General features: G+C 38.7%; 1 protein-coding gene across 1 annotated transcript in view; it reads left to right on the plus strand.

Annotated features, from left to right (window-relative positions):
- LOC132096859 (corticotropin-releasing factor receptor 2-like) overlaps positions 1-25,425 on the plus strand; it is a 49,579-nt gene that overhangs the window by 15,991 nt on the left and 8,163 nt on the right. The window contains exon 5 of the mRNA XM_059502510.1: positions 18,875-18,916. Within this exon, the coding sequence (XP_059358493.1) occupies positions 18,875-18,916 (42 nt within the window). The remainder of the gene's footprint in view (positions 1-18,874; positions 18,917-25,425) is intronic.

The following is a 25,425-nucleotide window of genomic DNA, read 5'->3' on the forward strand; positions in this document are numbered from 1 at the left end:
AGTACTTTATAGCTGACCAAAACTAAAGCCTTTTTTTTAAGTCTATGTTACAAACATGACTTCATTCAGTCTGTGTTACCAACATGTATTTTGGTCAGTTAATCATATGCCCAAAACTCATTGGAAACTATTATTATTAAGAAAGCATTATAGAATAACAATAACACAAATTTTCACTTTATTATGGTAAAGCATATTGTGTAACAGGAATGAATTATATTATTTATTTATATTATTTCTGTATTTTTGCTTATAGCAGATGTCTTGTGAAAAGATAAAAGAAATCCTGATATTCAGGACTGCAGTGATGATAATAATAACAATAACAAACACAAATATATAGTGTAATCAGAAAAAAGTGTAGGAATGTGGGGGTTCTTGTCCTCCCTTTTTCTGCCAATCTTATTTCCCAACCATCTTGTCTTCTTTGATCCATTTTTCCAAAGAAAATAATTTATGAAACATCCCTGAAAGAAACCGAAATATAGCAAGACTGAAACAGGACGTGTGTAGGCTTTCACCTTAAATTGCAGTTAGCTATGTTTGGAATGGTTATTATTACATTGTTAAATGCTATGCTTAAATATACAGGTGCATCTAAAAAAGATGTAATATCATAGAAATGGTCTTTATTTTTTGTAATTTAATAAAAAAAGCAAACTTATATTCTAGATTCACTGCGCACAAACTGAGGTTATGACTAACAACTTAGGAAAATTAAAAAATTACTATCTCAAAAAATTAAAATATTCCATTTTGAGCTTGATTAGTTTGATTATTTTTGAGTATAAATACAGGGTACCTCTTGGGCTAGTTTAGAACATGCAACCACAATTATGGGAAAGACTGCTGACTTGACATTTACACCCTCTACAAGGAGGGTAAGCCACAGAAGGTCATTGGTGAAATGGCTGGCTGTTCACAGAGTGTTGTATCAAAATATATTCAGAAGTCTTCAAGAAAAGGGCTATAGCTGTCACATTTCTAGAACCAAGCCACTCCTGAACCAGAACTGGACTCTTTTCAGATGAAAGTAAATTTAGCATTTCATTTAGAAATCAAACTCTGGAGTCTGGAGGAAGACTAGAGATGCACAGAATCCAAAGTCCAGTGTGAAGTTTCTGAAGTCAGTGATGATTTGGGTGCTGTGGTTTCTGCTGGTGCTGGTCCATTGTGTTTTATAAAGTCAAAAGTCAATGCAGCCATCAACCAGGAGAGTTTGGAGCACTTTATGTTTCCATCTGCTGACAAGCTTGATACTGAGATACTGATTTCATTTTGCAGCAGGAATTTAGCACCTGCCCAAAGTGCCAAAACCACTTCCAAGTAGTTTGCAGACCATAATATTACTGTGCTTGATTGGCCAGCCAACTCACCTGACCTGAACCTCATAGAGAATCTATGGGGTATTGTGAAGAGGAACATAAGTAACATCTGACAAACAATACAGAGGAGCTGAAGGCTGCTATCAAAGCAACCTGGGCTTCAATAACGCCTCATCAGTGCCACAGGCTGATCACCTCCATGCCACACCACACTGAAGCAGTAATTGGGTATAATGATTGGGTATAAAAAGAGCCTCATAGAGTGGCAGTTGAAGTTATTATCATCTATAGTGCATAATATCATCAAAAGATTCAGAGAATCTGGAACAATCTCTGTGCGTAAGGTTCAAGGCCGGAAAACCATACTGGATGCCCGTGATGTTTGGGCCCTTAGACGGCACTGCAACACATACAGGAATGCTTCTGTAATGGAAATCACAACATGGGCTCTGGAATACTTCCAGAAAACATTGTCGGTGAACACAATCCACCGTGCCATTCGCCGTAGCCGGCTAAAAAACACTATAGGTCAATAAAAGAAGCCATATCAAAACATGATCCAGAAGCATAGGCGTTTTCTCTGGGCCAAGGCTCCTTTAAAATGGACTGTGGCCAAGTAGAAAACTGTTCTGTGGTCAGACGAATCAAAGTTTGAAGTTCTTTTTGGAAAACTGGGACACCATGTCATCCGGACTAAAGAGGAGAAGGACAACCCAAGTTGTTATCAGCGCTCAGTTCAGAAGCCTGCATCTCTGATTGTCTGGGGTTGCATAAGTGTGTGGGGCATGGGCAGGTTACACATCTAGAAAGACACCATCAATGCTGAAAGGTATATCCAAGTTCTAGAACAACATATGCTCCAATCCAGACATCATCTCTTTCAGGGAAGACCTTGCATTTTCCAACATGACAATGCCTGACCACATACTGCATCAATTACAACATCATGGCTGCGTAGAAGAAGGATCCGGGTCATGAAATGGCCAGCCTGAAGTCCAGATCTTTCACACATAGAAAACATTTGTCTCATCATAAAGAGGAAGATGTGACAAAGAAGACCTAAGACAGCTGAGCAACTAGAAGCCTGTATTAGACAAGAATGGGACAACATTCCTATTCCTAAACTTGAGCAACTTGTCTCCTCAGTCCCCAGACGTTTGCAGACTGTTATAAAAAGAAGAGCGGATGCCACACAGTAAACATGGCCTTGTCCCAACTTTTTTGAGATGTGTTGATGCCACGAAATTTAAAATCAACTTATTTTTCCCTTAAAATTATACATTTTCTGTGTTTAAACATTTGATAAGTCATCTATGTTTTATTCTGAATAAAATATTAAAATTTGAAACTTCCACATCATTGCATTCTGTTTTTATTCACAATTTGTACAGTGTCCCAACTTTTTTGGAATCGGGTTTGTATATTATTAATGTTTATTTTTTTATTTAAAAACACATGTAAAAATGAAAATAGATTATTACTCTTACAGATTACTGTGATCATTACTACAGTCTTTGGTGTCACATGATCCTTCAGAAATAATTTTTATTTTCTGACTTAAAAAAATATCTTTAAATGCAGTTACTGAAATCTGAGATGTATTCAACAAATCAACAAATTATTGAAAGTTTTAATTATATATCACAGTTACACTACACAGTACACACTAACACTACACACATTTCTCTGCATTAGACACATGGATTCAAAATCAATCTCAAAGTAATATCATATTCAAAATGTAAATTTTTTTAGTCTGTTTTGGTCAGAATTTAGTCTGTTTTGTTCAGGAAAAAAAATCTACCTGAATATATACTGGTTTTATTTATTTTTTTTTTTCTATCAACATAAGCATAGTTTCTAACATTTAATTGAAACATGATCTTCTGTCAGTTTAGTACTTTCAGTTAATTCAGTAGCGAACAATGGTGGTTAATGTATTAAAATATGGTTGTAACGAGATGGCAGAGAGAGGAGACATGCAGATCCACTTGCAATCTTTAATAAAAGAAATGATAATAAATAGGCAGAAGTCAAACAATGCTGAACAGGAGAACTGAAGACAGGACAAAGGCAGTCCAATAAACAGGCGGAGATCAGTCGAAGGCGTATGATATCAAGGAAGGCAAGTCGAGAGAGTAATCCAGTTACAGAGCAAAGGTCCTGACAGGAGCGAACAATAAACAAACAGGGCTAAGTGAGAGAGAGAATCCAGGAAACTAGGCTAAGGTCCGAACACAAAAGGACTAGGGTTACATCAAGACAAGGCTAGGAAATGCATGTTGGCTCCGTAAGTTAGCTACTGGCTATGGCAACGAGAAATGCAAGCACTATGGGTAAAAACCTTGTTGCATGACAAATCCAGGCTTAACATTGCTTCAAAATTGTCATTGCAACGCTTACACCTCCATGCAGAGTAGTATTACTCTATTTGATTGAGGAAAGGGGAATATGGTATAAAATTGAGACTCATGAACTGTGGATGAGCCTGAAACCATTTTCGAAATAGCTCTGCATGGTGGAAACTGATATCGTTACAGTAGGTGGCCAACCAAATTAATTGACAACTTCAGTGATTTTAAAGGGAGCCTTCTTTACTTGCTTTCATATAATTTAAGTAAAAAATGTAAAAAAAAAATTGCTGCCGCATTTAAATGTGGATGTGTATCAAATTTCTTAAACTATCAGAGGACAAGATTTGCCTTGCGCGCGTGATGCTGTGTACACTCGCAGCATTTATACTTATTTGTCTACATATTTTATCTTCATTACACATCTTGTTTGGTTTTATTTTGGATAATTGCATGTAAAAAAATGATTTACTTTGTAATGCATATGCAAAATGTGAATTATTATTCATATTCAAGTGTTTATGCGGAAATTATTAATGGGCATGCATGACAAGGAGGCGCCCTCTTGATCACTTGCATTTTTTCCTGATAATGAAATAATTAAAAATTTGGGTGTCTCACATACATGAGAAATACATCTACAGAGAGCTTGAAATGTTTTTTAAACAAATCAATTCAAAACGAAAGCATTATGTAATCTGTGAAGGTTGCATTTCTCTCTAAAGGCACGTCCATGTGGAGAGAGCCAGCACTGTGAATTTCATCTTGCAGCCGACAAGAAAACATTTGTTTATTAATAAATAATTTGAATGTCTCCTTTTTACAATTATTAGGCTACTTCTGCCTGTGCTTTGTGGCAAACTTAATGCATGTGCTTCAGCGCGGAATATATTAAGGCTCATTATGGATGATAGATGTAAATTTAATATAAACCTGCGATTAGTTGAATAATGTCAAATGAACGACTAGTAACTAGAAAAACCTTACGTGGAGACAGACCTATTAAATACCCTCTTGACATCCCTGTTAAAGTTTTTAAAGCATTTTATACACGTTTGCATAAATTCTGCTTTCAGATCGGTCCGTAATGGAGAGATGCATGATTTTTCCTCTGAAACACAAAAACTAAACTTGAAATAAAATTCTATTTTATGATTTGAGAATGGCCAACCCTTCTCTGCAGATATCGTTGCTTCTGGTTTGTTCATTGTCAATCACATAAAGTCTACAAAATATATTGTCTTTAAAAACCTCTGGTGATTTTTTGGTTGCACTTTATTTTACAGTACGTGTACTAACATGTACTTATAGTGTACTTACAGTGTATTTATCTAAGAAAGTTCTGGTAATACAAGGTAACTACATGGGGTAGGGTTAGGTTTAGGGGTAGGTTCAGGGTTAGTACCTAGTTATTACATAGTTATTATAATTACTATAATAAGTACATAGTATGTACATGAGGAACAGGACTGTAAAATAAAGTGCTACCGATTTTTTTTTGTCACGTCTGTGTACTGTGTCATGTGTATTTCCCAAATCTAAAATAGCCTATAAAACATGTTCATAGACGGATACTTTTCTGATGTCTGGACTCTGTTTGGGATTTAGAAAAACATAAAGAGATGGTTCAATATATTGGTAATGAATAGGCTACATTTTGTGAGAATTTATATTTCACACTCTAAAAAATATTGTATGGATTTTTTTGAGTTAAGGCAACTTCCTCCGAAATTAAGTTTTAATAACTAATACACTATTTTGCGCTACAGTAGTCAACATTTGAAGTGGATCAAAACCAACTTACAAAAAGTTGTCCTAAAACCAATATGACAATGCAATTGCTCTATTTTGCCTAAAACCTGCTCGGCAAGTTTGAAACCCTCATAAGTCACTGTCCATATGAAAGACCAAGAGATTCACACATTTAATTCAAACCCCACAATTTTTACAGAACTACTCCAAAAAAATCCCAACCCCCTCCAGCTGGACTGAATTTGGTCTGTGTTTTGGCCACGAGGAACTCACAGCAGCCATATTCTTTTTATTCATTATTTTCTCAAGGCCCATATTATTTTTTCCACTAGACCATAATAATAACAAATTATCAGTTGATAATTAATCATTATTTTTGTGAAAATCATTGTTTGTGATTGTAGGTGTTTACGGAAAGCTTTAAGACCAAGCGGAATCCTCCTCGCGGTAACTGACCCAGCTTCACTGTCTGCGGTTTAACTTTACAAAATCATATAAATAAATAAAATAAAATAAATAAATAGTTTGTAGGAGATATGTGAACGAATAATAGATTTAAAAAAAGGAAAAAGTGTGTGCTTGGTTTCCGAAATGGAAAACGAATACAGCTCGTAAAACATGATATGATGAAAAAGTCATAAAACTAACAATATAATTAGATTTTTTTAAATGAACAATTCCTGTATAAAATCGGACAGCAACCTTTATATCAAAAATTTTGAAATCTTCCACAGCTGAGCAACGCGCGAGGCAGGTTCTGCTTCAGAGCACGCAAAGTGAATGCGATGCACAAAGTTATTTTTTTTATAGCAACATACACAAAACTTGTAAATAGTTAACAACATAGCCTAGATTAGGCCCAGACTCTGTTCCTAAGTATACATTGTAATTTTTTATTTTGTACCCACAGTAACAGATTTTAACCTATTAATCACCTATTTTCATTTGCTGCATGTTTTTTTTAAACATGCTAGAAATAAATTAAGTTTGTGAAAGGCAAAAAAATATAAGTCATGTATAAGTTGCATTTTATTACATTCAGAAATAATACCGGCAGGCCTAATAATGTTATAGGCTAATGTACCAACAGGATATTTTTAGTTCCCTTCACTTTACAACAAAATCCTTTAAATTTAACAAATGTATCAGAATAGAAAAATAATAAAAAATATATAATTATAATGGATAAATATAATTGCAGTATATAATAATATAGGCATAGCTATAAACAAACAAACAAGATTTTTTTTTAATAATAATTTAAAGCGAAACAGAAGGTAAGGATGGGCTTACCTCTCTCATTCGGGACAAATCCAAACGTTTCCATATTCGTGATGTTCCCCATTTGAAGCTTAACTATTATTCATTAGGTAAAATTAGCTTTGTAGATCACGCATGTTTCAGTATTGACGGAAATAATCACAATGAGCAAAAATATGCCAAAGTGGACCGCTGATCGTGCCGAATGTCACGTGCTGTTTCCAATTAATATGTGCGTGTGAGGCATCAGCACAATCAAACAGCTGAAACAGATAATACTCCATTTTTGGTCACACAGTAAAGGCATAATTCAAAAATGCTAATAGTTAACAGTCTGAAAAATCAGGAATAATAACGGAGTTAATAAGAATTATTTCAAAATTCTGGACCATTCTCATTTCGCTCTGCATATGGAACCTGAAGGATTGTTAGTTATTTTTTTTAACCAAGAATGAACCGAAATGAAAACATTTATATATATAACTGTCTGTTTAATAACAATAGCGTGCAGAAAGAGCCTTCGTGTAAAGGTATTTCTTTTCCTTTTTAATGCGTAGACTGTAGCCTAAGACTAACCAATGTTTTGAAATTAACTCACTGTAAATTTTCTAATGATTTTTGAGGTTAAGGTTGAGGTGAACTTTATTGTCCCACAAGGTGATATTCATATGGTCATTCACTCATCACGCGCCCTTATCACATCATATACTTCAAAAACAAACACAACACATAAAACACAAGTCTATAAATAGAACAATAAAGAAAAAAAAATAGAAATAACAATACTACAAAAATGAAAATTACAATCCAACATTTAATGTTAAAAATTTCTAATATTATCAAGTAACTAAAACTTTAAAGGATGTTACAACGTTATATTATAATGTTATTGTTGCTTTACTTCGTCCTTTCATCTCTGTTTACAAACCAACATCTTACAATTACATTCAGTTCGCAATCCGTCCCTTTGCACCACCTGTCGGTAGTTTCAGGAATGATTTTAACACACAAATGACTTGCAGTTAACACCGCGGCCCTGTATTACCCATTCCGGTTGTCCATCTACTGTAAATTGTAACTGTGGCAGACTGGTTTTCTTGGTTGAATGTTTGATGATGGAGCTGACAGCTTACCTTTGTAGGTTATTTTGAATTAATTTGGCAGCTTCTGCCATGCTTCTGTTAACCACATGATCAATGATGGCAAAGTCCTTACTAACGAACTGATGAGTTGAATTAGTAGTGTTTTGTTAAGGAGACATACAAAATGTGCACAGTTGGATATTCTCCGGGAGGACCTGGATTGGGAACGTTCCCGGTTACTTAACTGTAACCTTGTTCCCTGAGAAAGCAGAACGAGATGCTGCACTGCTCAGCGCATTGGGAAACATCTTATTTGTGACCAGCTGTGAATAAACGTCGATAGAATTGACCCGGAGGTAATATAGCCTCGGTTGATGACGTCATTGGAGCGCGCCCGCAACACAGGGCTATAAATAGATAAGCCACAGGTCCATCAACAGAATATTTTGTCTGAAAAGCAGTCCTGGGACATCTTCAGCACGGCAACACAGCGCAGCATCTCGTTCCGTTTTCTCAGTGAACAAGGTAACAGTTAAATAACCGGGAACGTTCCCTTTCGAAAGCTACAGTCGATGCTGCGCTGCTCAGCTCATTGGGAACGAGAATACCCATGCCGCCGTGCTTGAAAATGTCTGGACCCCTAAGGTTGTGCAGGTGTGCTACCAAAACACAAGAAGGCCTCAGACATAAGCTTGTGATGTTGACTCAAGGACATGAGAGCCCGGAGTAGCATGAAAATCCAAACTATAAAATCTTATGAATGTGTGCGGAGAGGACCAACCTGCCGCATCACAAACCTGTTGTAAGGGGGCACCCCTTGTTAAAGCACTAGATGAGGCGACCCCCCCTTGTGGAGTGAGTTCTCCTCTGTTACCAACACCATAACAGATGAACAGTTGCTCCGACTTATGCCACTGGCTAGTGCGGTGGATGTAAGTCTGAAGAGCACAGACTGGACACAGTCTATAAGATTTCTCCTGCTCCGGCATTGTGAACAGCGGAGGGCAGAAGGCCTCTAGAATGACCGGATTTACAGCCGAAAACGGAACCTTAGGCAGGTAATCAGGATGAGGATGCAAAATCACTTTCACCCCCCACTGGGGCAAAGTCTAAGCATGATGGTGAGATAGACAGAGCCTGCATATCCCCAATTTTCTTCAAAGAAGTTATTGCCATGAGAAAAACCATTTTTAGAGTCAGAAGTTTATCAGATTTATTTGATTCTAAAGGTCCAAATGGGGTTTCAACCAGACCCTCGAGAACTAAAGTCCCAAGAATGCATCTTGGTTTTCACTGTAGGCTTCAGTCGTCTGGCCCCACGAAGTAAGCGAGAGAGCAGAGGGTGTCTCCCGAGTGGCATCCCGTCAATCAGGGCATGGCAAGCCGAAAGAACGGCCACATAAACCTTAAGAGTAGCAGGGCATGTGCCTGTTGATAATTTGGGAACTGAAAAAGGGAACTGAGGGAAATGGATCTTCATGTTTCTTTACTTCCTTAAACCTGTTGACAACCATATTAACTGAATCGCCAAACAGGCCAGATGGAGAGATAGGAGAGTCTAAAAGAAACAAACGTTCTTTCTCTTTAATGCCCGTCAAATTAAGCCACAGATGTCTCTCCATGCTGACTAAAGCTGACATAGAATAGCCAATGGCACGAGACGTCTGCTTGGTCGCATGGAGAGACAAATCTATGGCTCGACGAAGCTCAGCAAATGCTTCCTTGTCGATTGTACTGCCCACACTCAAGTCCTTCAACAGGTCAGCCTGGTATGCCTGTAACACTGCCATAGTGTGCAGCACAGCACCAGCCTGACCGGCAGCTTGGTGTGCTTTACCCACTAGATGTTGATGTTATTCTACACGGTTTAGTGGGTAGAGCAGGTTTATTAATCGAGGATGCAGATTCGGGCAAAAGATAGCTCGCGAGCGTCTCTTCAACCCGAGGCATCTCCGAATACCCCCCTGACTTTGCATCCACGATAGTTGAAAAAGTCATCGTCGAGGGCACAAAGATGCGAGAAGTATACGGTTTGCTCCATGACTTCGACAGCTCATCATGGAGGTCCTCAAAAAATGGAAGAGACTGCTGTTGTGGTCTCTCTCCCCTACCACCTGACAGAAACCTATCCTCCAGCTTACTACGTTTGGGGGTCTCTTGTTCGCGTGGCCAGTCAGGCTGCAACCTGTCCACCGTGCGAGTAACCACCTCGAGCAGTTCCTCGACCGATTTCCTCTCGCGAGAGGAACGCTCAGAGGCAGGTTGCTCGTGGCCCGAAGACCCAAGAGATATATCATCCTCCTTGTAAAGCGAAGAAGCACCGGAGCGCGCTTCCGGATCACGAGAGAGGATGCGTGGATCGGGTGACACCGCAAGCGAAAGGGACGGGCCCATCGCTCACTCGTCACGCAGATCCCCAAGAGAGCCCCCCAATGAAAAGGTGGGTGCGGTCTGGAAATAGTTCAGACGAGAACGAATCATCTTCACTGAGAGCAGTTCACAATGCACGCACTCGCCTGTCTCTAAAGCCAGAACCGCGTGCTCTTCCCCCAAACAAACAAAACAGTAATCATGTGTATCCAGCTCATACATACCGTTACCGTTGGCTCATTCTACGAAGATCTGTAGCTGACGAAAGAATCTTCCTGACGCACACATGCACAGTATGACCTGAAGACAAAAGACCTGTTGATGCACCTGTGGCTTATCTATTTATAGCCCTGTGTTGCGGGCGCGCTCCGATGACGTCCTCAACCAAGGCTATATTACTTCCGGGTCAATTCTATCAACGTGTTACACACATTATTCACAACTGGTCATGAATAAGACGTTTCCCAATGCGCAGAGCGCTTGAAAGGGAACAACTGCAATAGTTTACATCTTGCTGGATGTCTGTAGACAACTGCAGAGTTAATGCTGCCTTCATGTGTTGTCGGTGTAAGTGCTTTGTTGTCGGAACGAACAGAAATCATGGTGGACAGCCTTTTCATTCTTGCCTGTTTCTCTGGGAAATTTCATTAAAGCACAAAGGTATAGATTCGAAGATATTTAGTCAGTATCCAATCTACAATAAAATGTAGCGTCCTTTTCAACGGTAACCATATAAACATTCACAGTTCGATCTAGGTATTCAGCTGGCTGACAATTCCTACATTTTGGTCAAATAAATGCTATTTTCGCTGTGTTTAATCCATATAAATGGCTATTTATGAGGATAAATATACATTACTGTAATGGCAGGGGAAAGAAATGTGGACTTTTTGAGAAAACTGTATAAAACTTAAAGTGCCATTTCTATTTTTCTTTTCTTTGCCATATTTAAAGTTATTGGTTTGCCCAACTTGAAAACTCGGGTAATCAAAATTTCCTCTGAGTTACCCAGTTGTAAATACGACTAGAAAGGCCATTCATATCCAGGTTTCGACAAGGAAACCTGTATTTATGATAATTCTGATAGCAGATAAAGGCAGCATAAGCTTCAACCCTGTTCAAACACATTTGAACCAGCTAATTAGAATCTTCAGGAGCAATTGATAGTTACAGACAGTTGTTTTTGACTAGGGTTCGAACTGATGCAGTAAGGTGTGTCTGATTGTTCTAACAATCAAAATATGCTGCAGTGTTTAAAAAAAAGCATTTTTTAATTATATGCTGTGGGATTAGTACCAAGATTGTACTTAATATAACATTAGATCATATCTTGGATGTTTATATTATATGTTTATGGCAAAGTTAAAGAAATCTCAAAATAATTTAGGGACTCATTATTTCACTCTTGTGGAGACCCTTTTTCAATCTCTTAATAATACTTAAAATAGTACATATGATTAATAAAAGAGCTCCAGTGTATTTTAAAACTTATTTTTCAAGGATTAATGTAAAACTTTGTAATAATAGTAGACAGAGTCATGAGAATGGCTGTGGATAACTCTCTTATTGATTAAAAGTAAAAATGCATTTCATATGTTTCACTCAGAAAGAAAGAGCACAATAGAATGGGATCTTATATAGACTTGGCTCTGTATGAGAGAGTATACGTATTACAGCTGGATCTAAGAGTAAGAGTAATGCCCATAACATTGATTGGTTATTAGTCTGATAAACAATTACAATTACAAGAATTGAATACATTTTATACAGATTTGATGTGGATGATTTTTAACAGTGAAATTAATGGATTGAGACCATGCATAATAAGTGTAATAACTTTTTTTAATCGGCTGGATGTTATACAAGGTTTTAAAGAGAGCAAGGTGATGAAATCTTCTTGTCCAGATAAGATTGGAAAATATCTACTGAATATGTGCAGATCATCTGGATCCTGTTTCCTATAATATTTTCCAAATTCGCTTAATCTTCAAAAAATACCTCATTTGTGCAAAGAGGCCATAGTAATGCCTGTAGGAAAGATAAAATATCCAAAACTTCAAATGATTTCAGACCCGTTTGCTCTTACATCCTTGGTGATGAAATGTTGGTCAGGTATGAAGTTTTATTGGCAACTGTTTTTAGATACCTTGCAGCATTGACAGGCTAGATGATGAGCTGAGGATGCCTTAACTGCCTTAAAAATGATTATGAAACACAAAGGGAGGTAAACCCCTAAAAACATAAAAGATTGTTCTTTGTAGACGTCTCTTCTGCTTTTAAAACTATGCAGCCACATGTTTTAGTAAGGAAATTCATTCAGATTTTTAATTGAAGTTCAAGATTGTTGTTTTTAGTTTTTAGGTTAAAAAAAACACATAAAAGGAGCCTTTTTTTTTTTTTTTTTCTACTTTCAATATAAAAAAAAAAAAACAGAGACCAAATGATACACAGATTAATTAGCTTCAGGCTGGCGTTACTTATTTGGAAAAGTAACTCACAGATATTTCTTGCAAATTAAAGAATAATGCATTACTTTAGAACTTTACTTTACTTTACTTTACTTGAAGAAAAAAAAAACCGCCAGTTGATTAGTAACTCTTGTGTGGGCCACTTTTGTACTTATAATGCTTTAGCCCCGACACTGGAGACTGTAATTGTTGGTTTGTTGATGAAATATGTCATGGTGAATGATTTTATTAGATGCTGTGACAATGATTTTTGTTGATGTGAAAAAAAGACTAAAGACATGACAATCAACTGAAGATCCAGCCTTTCTGTTCCACAACCAACTTACAAAAAAGGTCAAATGGTGGAAAGGGGTTGCAGCTACAAATATCTAGGAATTACTGTTGACAAGATGCGTTTTGATGTGCATGCTGAGGCAGTATGTATGAAATGCCAGCAGCGATTTCACTCTCTACAGAGGTTCTCTACATGGAATATTAGCAGAACTCTATTGCCCATGTATTATATCTCTAACTCTGAATATGATTCTTTTTTTTTCACTGAATGGTGTTTTGTTAATTAGTGTGGCAAGATCATACTTGTTAAACATATTAGATTATCAATTATCTTTGAATGGTCTGTTTTGCAGAAAGCAAGAGCTATTCTTCATGATACAAACAACCCACTGTTTAAAAGCAGTCAGTATAAGCAGATTTGTCTTATTTGTTTTGACTTGCTCCAGACTATCTGACTATATTTAAACATTTTGTCAGAGGAATATAGTAAGGAAATCAGGCCTTTTTGTGCTAGAGGAAAGTGTTATCATGTTCAGAAAATCAGGATGCTGCTTTTGCATGCAGGACCGCCTGCAGGATTTTATCTGACTGTACACAGAGAGGGGGGATTTTTTGCACACACACAAAAAAAAAAAAAATGTTACATTCAACTCTGAGAGAACTTTCTGTACAGCATTCATGTAAAATGTTTAGCAAGAACAAGTTTTATGCAATAGATCTAGTTTATTGAAAAACACAAATTACAATTTGATGTAATTTGGTCATATTTAATTGATTACACAAACACAACACACACACAAACATATATTAACATATTAATTATATAATTTATATTTACAAGCCATTTTCGTTTACTTTCATGGACTCACTTATCCATTAACTGCTTAGCATAGAGTATATATATATATATATATAATGTAAGATTCAGCATTCTAAGTACAACATTTTAATTACTAGTAGGTGGTGACAAAATACTGTCTTTATGAGTCAATGTTCCATTCATTCAACCGATTCATTCAGGAACGAGGCAAGTGACAGCATCCCCGTATTGTACACACCAGCAGAGCTGTGTTTAAGATTAAACAACTAACTCTTAACTCCTATCATATTTCCACTAATGCTTTTTGTTCCACGCTAAAAACATTTATGGCTCGACTAAACCATTCAGGGCTCAAAACGGAAGCCATGTTTAAGTATCCAAATAACTGTTTTACTAAGAAAACCTTAGTGTGCGTAAGAAACCACCTCAGATGGTTCAATGGAAATGGTTTGGCCAATTCAGTGAAAAGACAGAACTGACGCAAAAGAATGATTAATTCACAAATTATAGAGACACACATAATAACTGCTGAATAATTTGCAGGGAAAACGTATGCACTTATGGGATGCACAGCATACAGCTGTACAGCTGCAGGTACCACTGTTGCATGTTTTTGGTCCAGAGAAGAATACTGCTTGATTACAAATCAAACAAACGAGCAGCAGTTTCACTCTGGCTCCGAGATGGGATGCTGTTTTTGAAAATATAATATTCACTTAGATGATCCACTAAACACTTTCATTCAGTATGGAACTCAGTTATTTTTTATATTTTAAAAAGCATGCAACTCTCCACACAAAGTAAAATTATAAGTGGAATCAGAAGACCTTGCTGATAGGCCTAGATACTACGTTAGAGAGAATGTGCTAACAATAGTGATAATTATTTTCTCAGTTTCTATACTAGCCCCACTGATAAAAAAAAAATAAAAAAAATAAAAAAAATAAAAAAATAAACCCTATGCATATAATTCATTGTACCAATGTAAACTGGATATGATGAGTGTCATAAAATATGGTAAAGTTTGAGGCACGCAGCTATGAAAGGTAAATTTTATGCTATTTGTATTTATATATATTGTTTTGTCATGCACAAATTAGCGGGTTCAAATTGGCCCAAATAATGTTACAAGAATGCATACTTGATAACAGAAAATAATATTGGTTATATATATATATTAAATAATTATTAAATATTAAAAGATGAACTTGTTAAAATAAATGAAAGGTAAAACAAGTAGCACATTTAAAAATAATAATTATTTTTAACTGTAAATCTTTGTGCTCTCTTGAACTGCAAATATAAATAAAGCTTAAAAGGAAGAAGTAGATGCAAGATCATAAAGCAGCTTTGAATTAGATTCCTGACTTTGTCGCCATCTATTCGTTACAAAGCAGTGTCATGTTACTAATTGATTAAATTTCTAAAGCAAATTATATCATATTTATATAATTTCCCACTGTGGCTCTGCTGTGTTGCAGTTTGCTGTCAATAGTTAGAGTGGGTGAGAGTTTGCAGCAAAAGTGTAGGCACACAGAGCATCCAACATCAGCTGCTCGTCACTGGATTAATGTCTATGTGGGAGTCGAGGCCCTTGTTATTAGATATTTATTTATTTCCGTGTGGTAAAATGACACAGCAAGACTCTATTTTATTTTAGAATAGACAGTCTGTAGAAGTAAAAAAGTAGAAAATGAAAATATAAAAAACATTTCACTATAAATTATAAGGTGTCTTTTACTTACAAAAAAACAAATAGTACAGGTGCATCTCAATGAATCAGAATGTTGTGGAAAAGTTCATTTATTTCAGTAATTTAACTCAAATTGTGAAACTCAAATGAAGTAGTTTAAGTCTTTGGTTCTTTTAATTGTGTTGATTGTGGCTCACATTTAACAAAAAAAAAATATATAATTTAGCAAACCAACCACTTCCCATTGCCCACTATCTTGAAACATACATGCCTTTTAGGCTTCTATGCTCTTAAATTAAGCATTTGATACAATACTTACTCTGTACATCCTTTTTTGTTGTTGGCAAATATACATCTGGCAAATACGACTCTTGCCAAATATGCATTTGCTGTTATTACTATCTGCTGGTTGGGATACATGTAGGGTTAAGGGTAGGACGTGTGAAGTGAAGTATCATCTGAAGTGTGTGTGTGTGTGTGTGTGTGTGTGTCAGATGGCCTCCTAGTCCATTTAACTCAGGACCTAGCTAATGAATTTGACCTTAACAGTACAGTAGTAATTCAAGAGGATTGCTTCATTAAAAATGTAATTATGGAAAAAGGTAGGGACTTGTCAGCGGACTGTCTGAGATTTGTAAGATCTGAAAGATTTGTGAGATATTGAACAATGTGTCTCTAATGAGTCTCTAACTGTTTTTCGACACAAGACAGACACAAATGTAGTAAAACATTGTACTGATGTAAAAGACAGACAAAAGAGGTACTAACTCAACACAACTGCTAAATGAATGCATCATCTTCTGGGGAGATAAAACTGTGTTTCTCGTCACAGACTAATAATGTGAAGAACCTTATTCCAAATTAAAGAATTACATGAAAGATGGCATTTAGCATGAAACTTTGAATATGAAGAACTGATCTTCTGGTGCAGCCAGTGATCTGGTACATGTAGATGAGGCCCTGAGGTGGGTCCAGAAGGTCCTTAGAATCTGGAACATGCTGATGAATGTACCTTGAAGTGAAGGTTTGCTCACTGGAGCTTGACTTTGTTGCAGACGTGCCTGTATTGTCTTCTCCTCTTAGAGCCAGAGGCTTGAGAGCCTGGTGAATCTCCATATGAGACTGATTCAGAGTCATGTCATGCTGTATGTGTTGTTGCTTCATAAGCTGAAAGCACAGAACATTTTTTGTCTGTTAATGTCTTTTCTCACTGGACAGAGACTCCAAGCTCAGAGTGTCTTTATTACTTCACAATAAAGAGGAGATGAAGAGAGTTTGGTTAAAATGGTGACTTAAATTTTTTATCTATTACACACTTCACCGGATACATTGGCAATGTACTGGATTCACATCTACAGAGTCCAGACATGATGGAAGAGCGCTGAACTGTCATGAACACAATAATTTATTTGTTAACAGCTGAATAAAAAAAACGTGTGGAGGTCCATTTCAAGATGGGGAACATGCCAGCATCGTAAGGCACATGGCACATCCACATTTCATCAAGCAGCTAAACCATTTCCAGTAAATAAAAATAATTCGAAGAAGAAATGTTTCTCAAGCATCAAATCAGCATATCAGAATGATTTCTCAAAGATCATGTGACACTGAAGACTGGAATAACAGCGCTTTTCTATCACAGGAAATAAATACATTTAATTGCTTTTAAATAGAAAACAGTTCTTTTAAAATGCAGTAATATTTCACAATGTCAAAATATTGTTTTCTTTGAACTATTGTTTCAATCTTGCAGACACCAAAATTTTAACTGTGGTGTAAACTAGGCCTATGTTTTTATTTATAATATGTTTTACTATAAATTAATTATTATTACTACTATTAGAGAGAGAAGGAATGTGTGTGTGTGTGTGTGTGTGTGTGTGTGTGTGTGTGTGTGTGTGTGTGTGTGTGTGTGTGTGTGTGTGTGTGTGTGAGTCTGTATGACCAAATTTTTAAAAATCTCTCAATGTTAATAATATACATTAAAAGAAAAGACGGAAACAATTAATGCTCTTGATTAAACAACTAATTATTTACATTTTTGTTCTGATTTTTAAAATCAAAGATAAAAAAAATAGATATATTGTGATTAATAATATATTAATTATTATTAAGAAAAGAACTGGAGGAAAATATACAATGGTTCTTGGTTATTTTGCTTTGGAATCTTCAGAAAACTCGATTTTATTTAAATCGACAGCTGTAGATCAGTCATTTTGTGTCCAAATTACAACAAGTCATATATCATTTAAAGGTATTTAAATAGAGAATGTAAAAATTAAAATAATATTTTTTTTATTTTGCTCATACAGACACATTTTGCCAGCACAGGTCACATATTCTGTTACATTATGTCTGAATGCTAGAAACTATAAGTTGTTGTAATGGGAAGTGAAACGGAAAGTGTAGCTATACTTAGAGTTTACACTGTCTACAATGGACATGAATGACGCAACATATTACACCAAACGCACATAAAACCCAAATGAATCAGTGATTTTGTCTACACTTGATGCGCCAAATTTGCAACAGCAAGCGGATGCCTCTTTCTATTTCTGACAACTGGAGAAATAGGGATAACTGTGTCATGTCTCTAAATCCTTTTTATGTATCCCTACTCAGATTGGCCTCTGTAACGTGCCAATCTTGTGGGAGGTCTGGTCCATTGTGTAAAGCTCTAATTATTAGTTATTAGGTAAAGCCTAAAAACAGAAAGGTTGCTGGTTTGAGTCATACATGGGATGATGCATTTCCCATTGCTTTTATGCAATCAGTGTGATTTCCCTTGGGTGCAGGGTATCATAATTCCACTTGCAGTTCTATTTACACCTGAAAGAACTGTAGAGATGTCATTGGGAAAGACATTATGCAAGAGAATTGGGGACCATTATTTGTCTTATGCCATCTTTTAAGTAGCTCTCTTTCAGTATGAAGATGTCTGAAGTCTATCTCCTCTTCTGCTGTCATGAATATTTTAAGGTCTTCATGTGGAAAATAGTTTTGTTTCCCCCGAGAACTTTATTTCCCAGCAACATTTGATTGTTCACTGCAGTCAGTGCCCAGAACTGGAGCCTGACACCTTAGTAACAACATGTGCCAACAACATGGATGGAGCTTTGTTCCAGGGAGTCCTTCTGTTGTTGGTGGTGGTGGTGTATTTATTTTTTTTTGTTGCAAGAACATCTCTGTGGTACAAGAACCATTTGTTAAAACACCATACTCTGACACTTTACATGCTAAAAATGCAGAATATATTACAATTTAGGAAATATGGACTTCTGTTTCTTATGTCAATCACAATGGCTTATTAAATTAAAATTTTCGTATTTAATATATATATATATATATATATATATATATATATATATATATATATATATATATATATATATATATATATATATATATATTATTTGCATCTACCAATGTTTTGTTAATTAAGTTGACTGTTTAACTGATGACTTTTTTTTTTTTTTACAGGGATTCTTTGTGTCGGTATTTTACTGCTTTCTTAATGGGGAGGTGAGTCAATGATGTGTTTCATTTCATGGTTGGGCAGAACTAGAAGATGACTATCAATATACAAGCCCTTTCCACAGCAATATCACCCCTTCACCTTATCTGTTTTCTCCCACCCAAGTCTATTATTATGTGGGAGGATATTTACACTGACTCGCTGCACACAAACACCAAGAAGAACAGGGCAATCTGTCAGCATCCTGCAAACTGCTCTTTTAATAGGGCCATTTTTATTACTTATAGGATGCCTCTTCAGTCACCTATAACGATATCTTCTTAATATCAGTCTCACTTCATACATCTGTCATTTTCTCCAGAGATTTCTCTCTTCTGTGTCAAAACAGAAATGGTAAAACTGATATTATTTGTGTGTGTGTTTATAGATATATGTTGGCTCACATATAGAATGTGTGCACGCTATTAAAGTGCCCCATTATGGATTTTTGAAAATTATGTTTCAAAGCAGTGTAAGACAGCTCTAAGTGAATGAAAACATCCTGCAATGTTTTAAATCATAAAGTGCACCGTATATAAAGTTATTGTCTCTCAAAAGAAAGAGTCGACTCGGAATCATTGAAACAAGTCATTTTTTAAATGAATCACTATGCTCACAGATGCTGCTTTATCAGGCATTACAGGCTTGATGAAATTAAACTGAGACCAAATGGACTAATCACTGCAGATTAGCGTAGCGCAAAGGAGGGGTTTGGAAAAATGAATCGTTGAGCAAATCGTTTGGGAGTCGTTGAGCAAATAAGGTATAAATAAATGCATATCATAAGACAATTAAAGTGTTTTTTTTTACCTTGTATGAATCTCAAACTGTTGTTGGGGACTTCCAAAACCAAAATATGAACCTTTCATTACCCATAATAGGGGCACTTTAAAATCTCAACTTTGTGGGAGAAGATTTGAGAAATTAAAAAATATTTTAAATTAAGTGGAGTCACTTTTATTGATAGCTTATAGCATTATCAATTAGCTAAAACATTTAGTAATTAAACATGCAGGGGATTACATATGCATTAGTAGCTGATGCTGTGGGCATGTGGTAGTCTGAAGCCTGTATAGAATAACGCCAGATGATCAGCTGATGATGCTTTAGGTATGTGTCACCAGGGCATGTTTGTGTCATCACTCCTCAGATTTCTTCACTGAGACAGCCGTGTCATTTCATGTCATAACTAGGTTTTATGTTTTATGTAGTGTCTTTAAAACTCCTCTTTTGTGCAGAACTATACTTGCTTCCATCATAGATTCAAATCTAATTTTGACATTTTAGCAGCTGACCCCAAGCCTCCGTTATCAATTTGAAAACAACATATTAGAGCAAGTAATGAAGAGTTGCTTAATTAAAAGTTATCGTATCACTGTATTAAAAGCTCACTGTATTATGTAGAGTCAAGTATTATGAGAGAGAGATGGACTGCGAGATGCGACAGCGTTCATTCTTCAGCTCAATCACATATTTACAATAAAACATTATTTTGAATATCTGCTGAGGAAAGCGATATCTTTGTCATACTATTCCTTAATCTGTAAAGGATGATTTCCAATGAGAGTGCTACTCAGTGCATTCGTTGGCTGTAAAAATAACTTCCTCGTTTATAACCCTGTTTCAATCTTTTTCAATATAAAGCTAGGCAATTCGATCAAAAGTACAAAGGTGGTGCTGTGATATACAGCATTAAATTTATATACCGTGAAGAGATTTTGCCCTCCGCCAAAACTATTTGCTCTGGGACATATATCAGATTAATAAAACAAAATATCTTCTGTTAGATTTAGCCTAAATTAATTATATCTCATGTTTAACTACTGTAGAGACACCAGCGTCAGCTGCAAATTCTAGAAGTTCTGGCGAGGTGAGGTTGTCATGATCCTGTCTCTTTCTCTGTCTCCCTCTGCTGGTTACTCACACACTCTATTCCCCATAACTCTCTGTTTCATTACTGACAGCTGTTTTCACTTTCCATTAGGGTCATTCCTCCCCTCCTCTTCCTCATCCTGTCTCATTATCTTGGCTTCTTCTAACCCTCTCTTTTCCCGTCTTGTTGTCAGATTGTTAGATGTCGCAGATGTGTTTTGACCCGTGTTTCTTTCACTCCTGTCCTGTCCTGTCTTGTTGGGGTGTGCTACGATAATACTTCCACTGCTGGAATTACTTTGTGCTCGTCATTATACATCCTCCGCTGCCCGACATGCTTTTGAGACGCTGGCCGCTCAGATGTCCGAGCTCTCCTGCCAGGTCCACAATTTGCGCCTCCAGCCTTCCACCTCTCATATTTCTCCTGTTCCACCGGAGCCGCAGATCAATAATCCTCCGGTCTACTCGGGTGAGCCAACACAATGTCGCTCTTTCCTAACCCAGTGTGAGGTGGTGTTTTCCCTACAGCCCATGACGTATGCTAAGGAGAGAGCCAAGGTCACCCACGTTCTCTCTCTTCTCAGCTTTCAGGCTTGAGAATGGGGAACGGGTAACTGGGCGACAGAGACAGATTGCATCTCCAGTTTTGCGTGTTTCAAGGAGGAGATGATTCGGGTCTTCGACTGATCAGCCTACGGTGAGGAGGCTTCTCGACTGCTTTCCACTCTCCGGCAGGGGAGGTGCTCCGTGCCTGATTTTTCTATCGAGTTCCGGACCCTTGCTACCACCTGTGGCTGGAATCAATCCACGTTGGTCGCTCGTTTTTTGGAGGGCCTTACTCCTGAAGTGAGGTACGATGTCCTCGTCCGTGAGATCCCCATTCGTTTCTACAATCTCATCAACCTAGCTATTCGGGTGTAGAGGTGACTTGATCAACGGCGCCGAGCTCACCGCTTGGAGTGCGCTCTCTTTTCTTCACCCCTTGTCAACTCCATTCCATCAACCGCAGTCCGGATTCCGAACCCATGCAGCTGGAGGTCTTCGCATCTCGCCTAAGGAGCGCGAGAGGAGGATTGCGAATTGTCTCCGCATGTACTGTGCGAGTGACAATCACTTTGTTTCTTTGTGTCCGGTAAAAGCCAGCGCTTGTCAGTAGGCGGAGGGTTACTGGTGAGCGCTACAATCAAGGTCAGCCCTTCTAGTTCCTGCACTACACTTCCGCCGCAACTCCATTGGGCTGGGTCATCAGTCTTCTGCTCCGCCCTGATCGACTCTGGGGCAGAGGGAAACTTTGTGGATGAGGATAGGGCGCTTCAGCAAGGTATTCCTCTCACACACTTAAGAGACTCCACTCCTCTTTTTGCCCTAGATGGCAGTTCCCTACCTAGAGTAAAGAAGGAGACTATTCCATTGACTCTTACCGTTTCGGGTAACCACAGAGAGACAATTTCCTTTTTTATTTTTTTATCTCCTTTCACTCCTGTAGTTCTAGGCCATCCTTGGCTAAAGCTCCATAACCCTCACATTGATTAGACTAAGGGATCTATTTTGTCTTGGAAGTTGTCATGTCATGTTGAGTGTTTAGTTTCTGCTGTTTCCCCTGTGTCTTCTGTTTCTGTTTTTCAGGAGGAGGCAGGGGGTTTGTTTGGAGTACCGAAGGAGTATCACGATTTGCGAGGGGTTTTCAGTCGTTCCCTAGCCATGTCTCTTCTGCCTCACCGCCCATACGACTGAGCTATTTATCTTCTCCCAGGAACCACGCCCCCACAGGGAAGGCTCTACTCCCTTTCGGCTCCCGAATGGGAGGTGTTAGAGAATTATTTATCCGAATCCCTTTGAGCCGGCACCATTGTTCCGTCCTCGTCTCCTGCCGGCGCTGGGTTTTTTTTTTGTCAAGAAAAGGATGGGTCATTGCGCCCATGCATAGATTGTCGGGGGCTGAATGACATCACTGTTAAGCATCGCAACCCCTTGCCACTGATTTCCTCGGCCTTCGAGATCCTGCAGGGGGCAAAGGTTTTTGCCAAACTCGACCTCTGTAACACTTATCATCCCGTGTGTATTAGAGAGGGGGACGAGTGGAAAACCGATTTTAACATGTCCCTCGGTTACTTTGAATATAGGGTTCTTCCCTTCGGATTGGTTAACGCCCCCGCCGTCTTTCAGGCTCTTATCAATGACGTCCTTCGGGATATGCGCAACTTATTCGTCTTTGTCTATCTCTGACATATTGGTTTTCTCACCCTCTCTCCAAATTCATGTTCAGCACGTTCGCCGTGTCCTCCAACGCTTGCTTGAGAATCAACTAGTTGTCAAAGCAGAGAAGTTCTCCTTTCACTTGTCCTCGGTAATGTTTCTGGACTCTGTCACTGAGGGGATCAGTATGGACCCTGCTAAGGTCCAGGCAGTGGCCGACTGGTCCGTTCCTGACTCTCGCGTTTTGTTAAAACGCTTTCTTGGTTTTGCTAATTTCTATCGTCACTTTATACGCAATTTTAGTCAAGTGGCTGCGCCGCTTACCGCCTTAACCTCCGTTAAGTCCAGTTTCAAATGGTCAAGGTCTGCTCAAGTGACATTTGATCAACTGAGGACTCTTTTTACTTCCACACAAATCCTTCTCACTCCGGATAGCACAAGACAGTTTATCGTCGAGGTCGATGCCTCCGAGGTGGGAGCCGTTCTTTCACAGCGGTCAGCCTCTGATGGCACACCCGTGCACATACTTTTCCCACCGTCTCTCCCCCGCAGAACGTAATTATGATGTCGGTAATCATGAACTGCTCACCATCCACCTGGCGTTGGGTGAATGGCAACAGTGGTTAGAGGGCTCCACCGTCACTTTTATCATTTGGACTGACCATCGTAATTTGGAATATATCTGTTCCGCTAAGAGATTGAATGCACATCAAGCTCGTTGGGCACTATTTTTTACATGTTTCGGTTTCATCATCTCTTACCTCCCTGGCTCTAAGAACGTCAAGCCTGATGCTTTGTCCCATCTCTTCGATTCCTCAGCCACCGTTACACCCCAGGAAGAGATTATTCCCCCCGGACGCGTGGTGGGTATTACGGTTTGGGGAATCGAGAGACAGGTGAGGTGCGCTCTTTCTCGCGTCGCCACTCCTCGAGGCTGCCCTAGGGGCAGTCTCTTTGTCCCGGTGCCTACATGCCTAGCAGTCCTTCAGTGGTTTCATTCCTCCAAATTTACTGCTCATCCCGCCCTCCGGGGTACTATCGCGTTTATCCATCAACATTTATGGTGGCCGACCTTAGACCATGATGCGCGTTGTTTTATCGCCTCCTGCTCTGTCTGTGCCCAGACCAAGGCGGGCAATTCCCCACCTGCTGGTCTCCTGCAGCCGCTACCTATTCCTACTCGCCCATAGTCTCATATAGCTCTCTATTTTATGACCGGTCTTCCCCCCTCGGCCGGTAATACGGTCATCCTGACCGTAGTCAACCGATTTTCTAAGTCGGCTCACGTCATTCCACTCGCAAAGCTCGCCTCTGCCAAGGAGACTGCCCAGATTATGGTTAATAATGTGTTCAAGTTTCACGGGCTGCCCACCGATGTCGTGTCCGACTGGGATTCGCAATTCGCCTCGCAGTTTTGGAAAGAGTTCTGCCAACTCATTGGTGCCACCGCCAGCCTCTCCTCGGGTTTTCACCCGCAGACTAATGGTCAGGCTGAAAGGGCCAATCAAATTGTCGCCCGCATTCTCCACAGTCTAGCCTTTCATAACCCTGCGTTCTGGGCTTCCCTGAGCAACTTCCCTGAGCTGAACATGCTCATAACTCTCTTCCATCTTCTGCCTCAGGTATCTCACCCTTTCAGTGTTGCCTTGGTTATCAACCCCCTTTATTCTCGTCTCAAGAAACCAATTCTAACTGCCCATCCGTTCAAACATTCATCAGTCGTTGCAAGCGAACTTGGAGGAGGGTGAGATCTGCCCTTTGTCATTCGAGTAGGCGCATGAGCATCGCTGCCAATAGCTCTCGTGTCAAGAGCCCTCGCTATATTTCTGATCAGAGAGTGTGGCTTTCTACTTCCAGTTTACCTCTCCAATCTGAGTCTCGTAAACTGGCACCCCATTTTATCTGACCATTCCGCATAGTCAAGATCATTAACCCTGTCGCCATCAAGCTTCGTCTACCACCTACTCTTCGTCACGTTCACCCTGTATTTCACGTTTCTTGCATAAAGCCTGTTGACCACTCACCCCCTCACTCGTCTTTCTCCGCCATTCGTATTGAGGGCTCTCCTGTCTACACTGTCCGCAGGATCCTGGACAGGCATCGTCGGGGTCATGGGCACCAATATTTGGTCGAGATATTCTCTCCTGAGGAGAGAAGCTGGGTTTTCCCCCCATGACATCCTTGACCCCTCGCTCATTGATGATTTCCTCCGGTCTCGCCAGAGTTCCCCCTCGGGAGTTCCAGGAGGCGTTCATTGAGGGGAGGGTACTGTCATGATCCTGTCTCTTTCTCTGTCTCCCTCTGCTGGTTACTCACACACTCTTTTCCCCATCACTCTCTGTTTCATTACTGACAGCTGTTTTCACTTTCCATCAGGCTCGTTCCACCCCACCTATTCCTCATCCCGTCTCATTATCTTGGCTTCTTCTAACCCTCTCTTTTCTCGTCT

The sequence above is a fragment of the Carassius carassius genome, chromosome 20 (assembly GCF_963082965.1).
Source record: "Carassius carassius chromosome 20, fCarCar2.1, whole genome shotgun sequence".
NCBI lineage: Eukaryota > Metazoa > Chordata > Actinopteri > Cypriniformes > Cyprinidae > Carassius > Carassius carassius.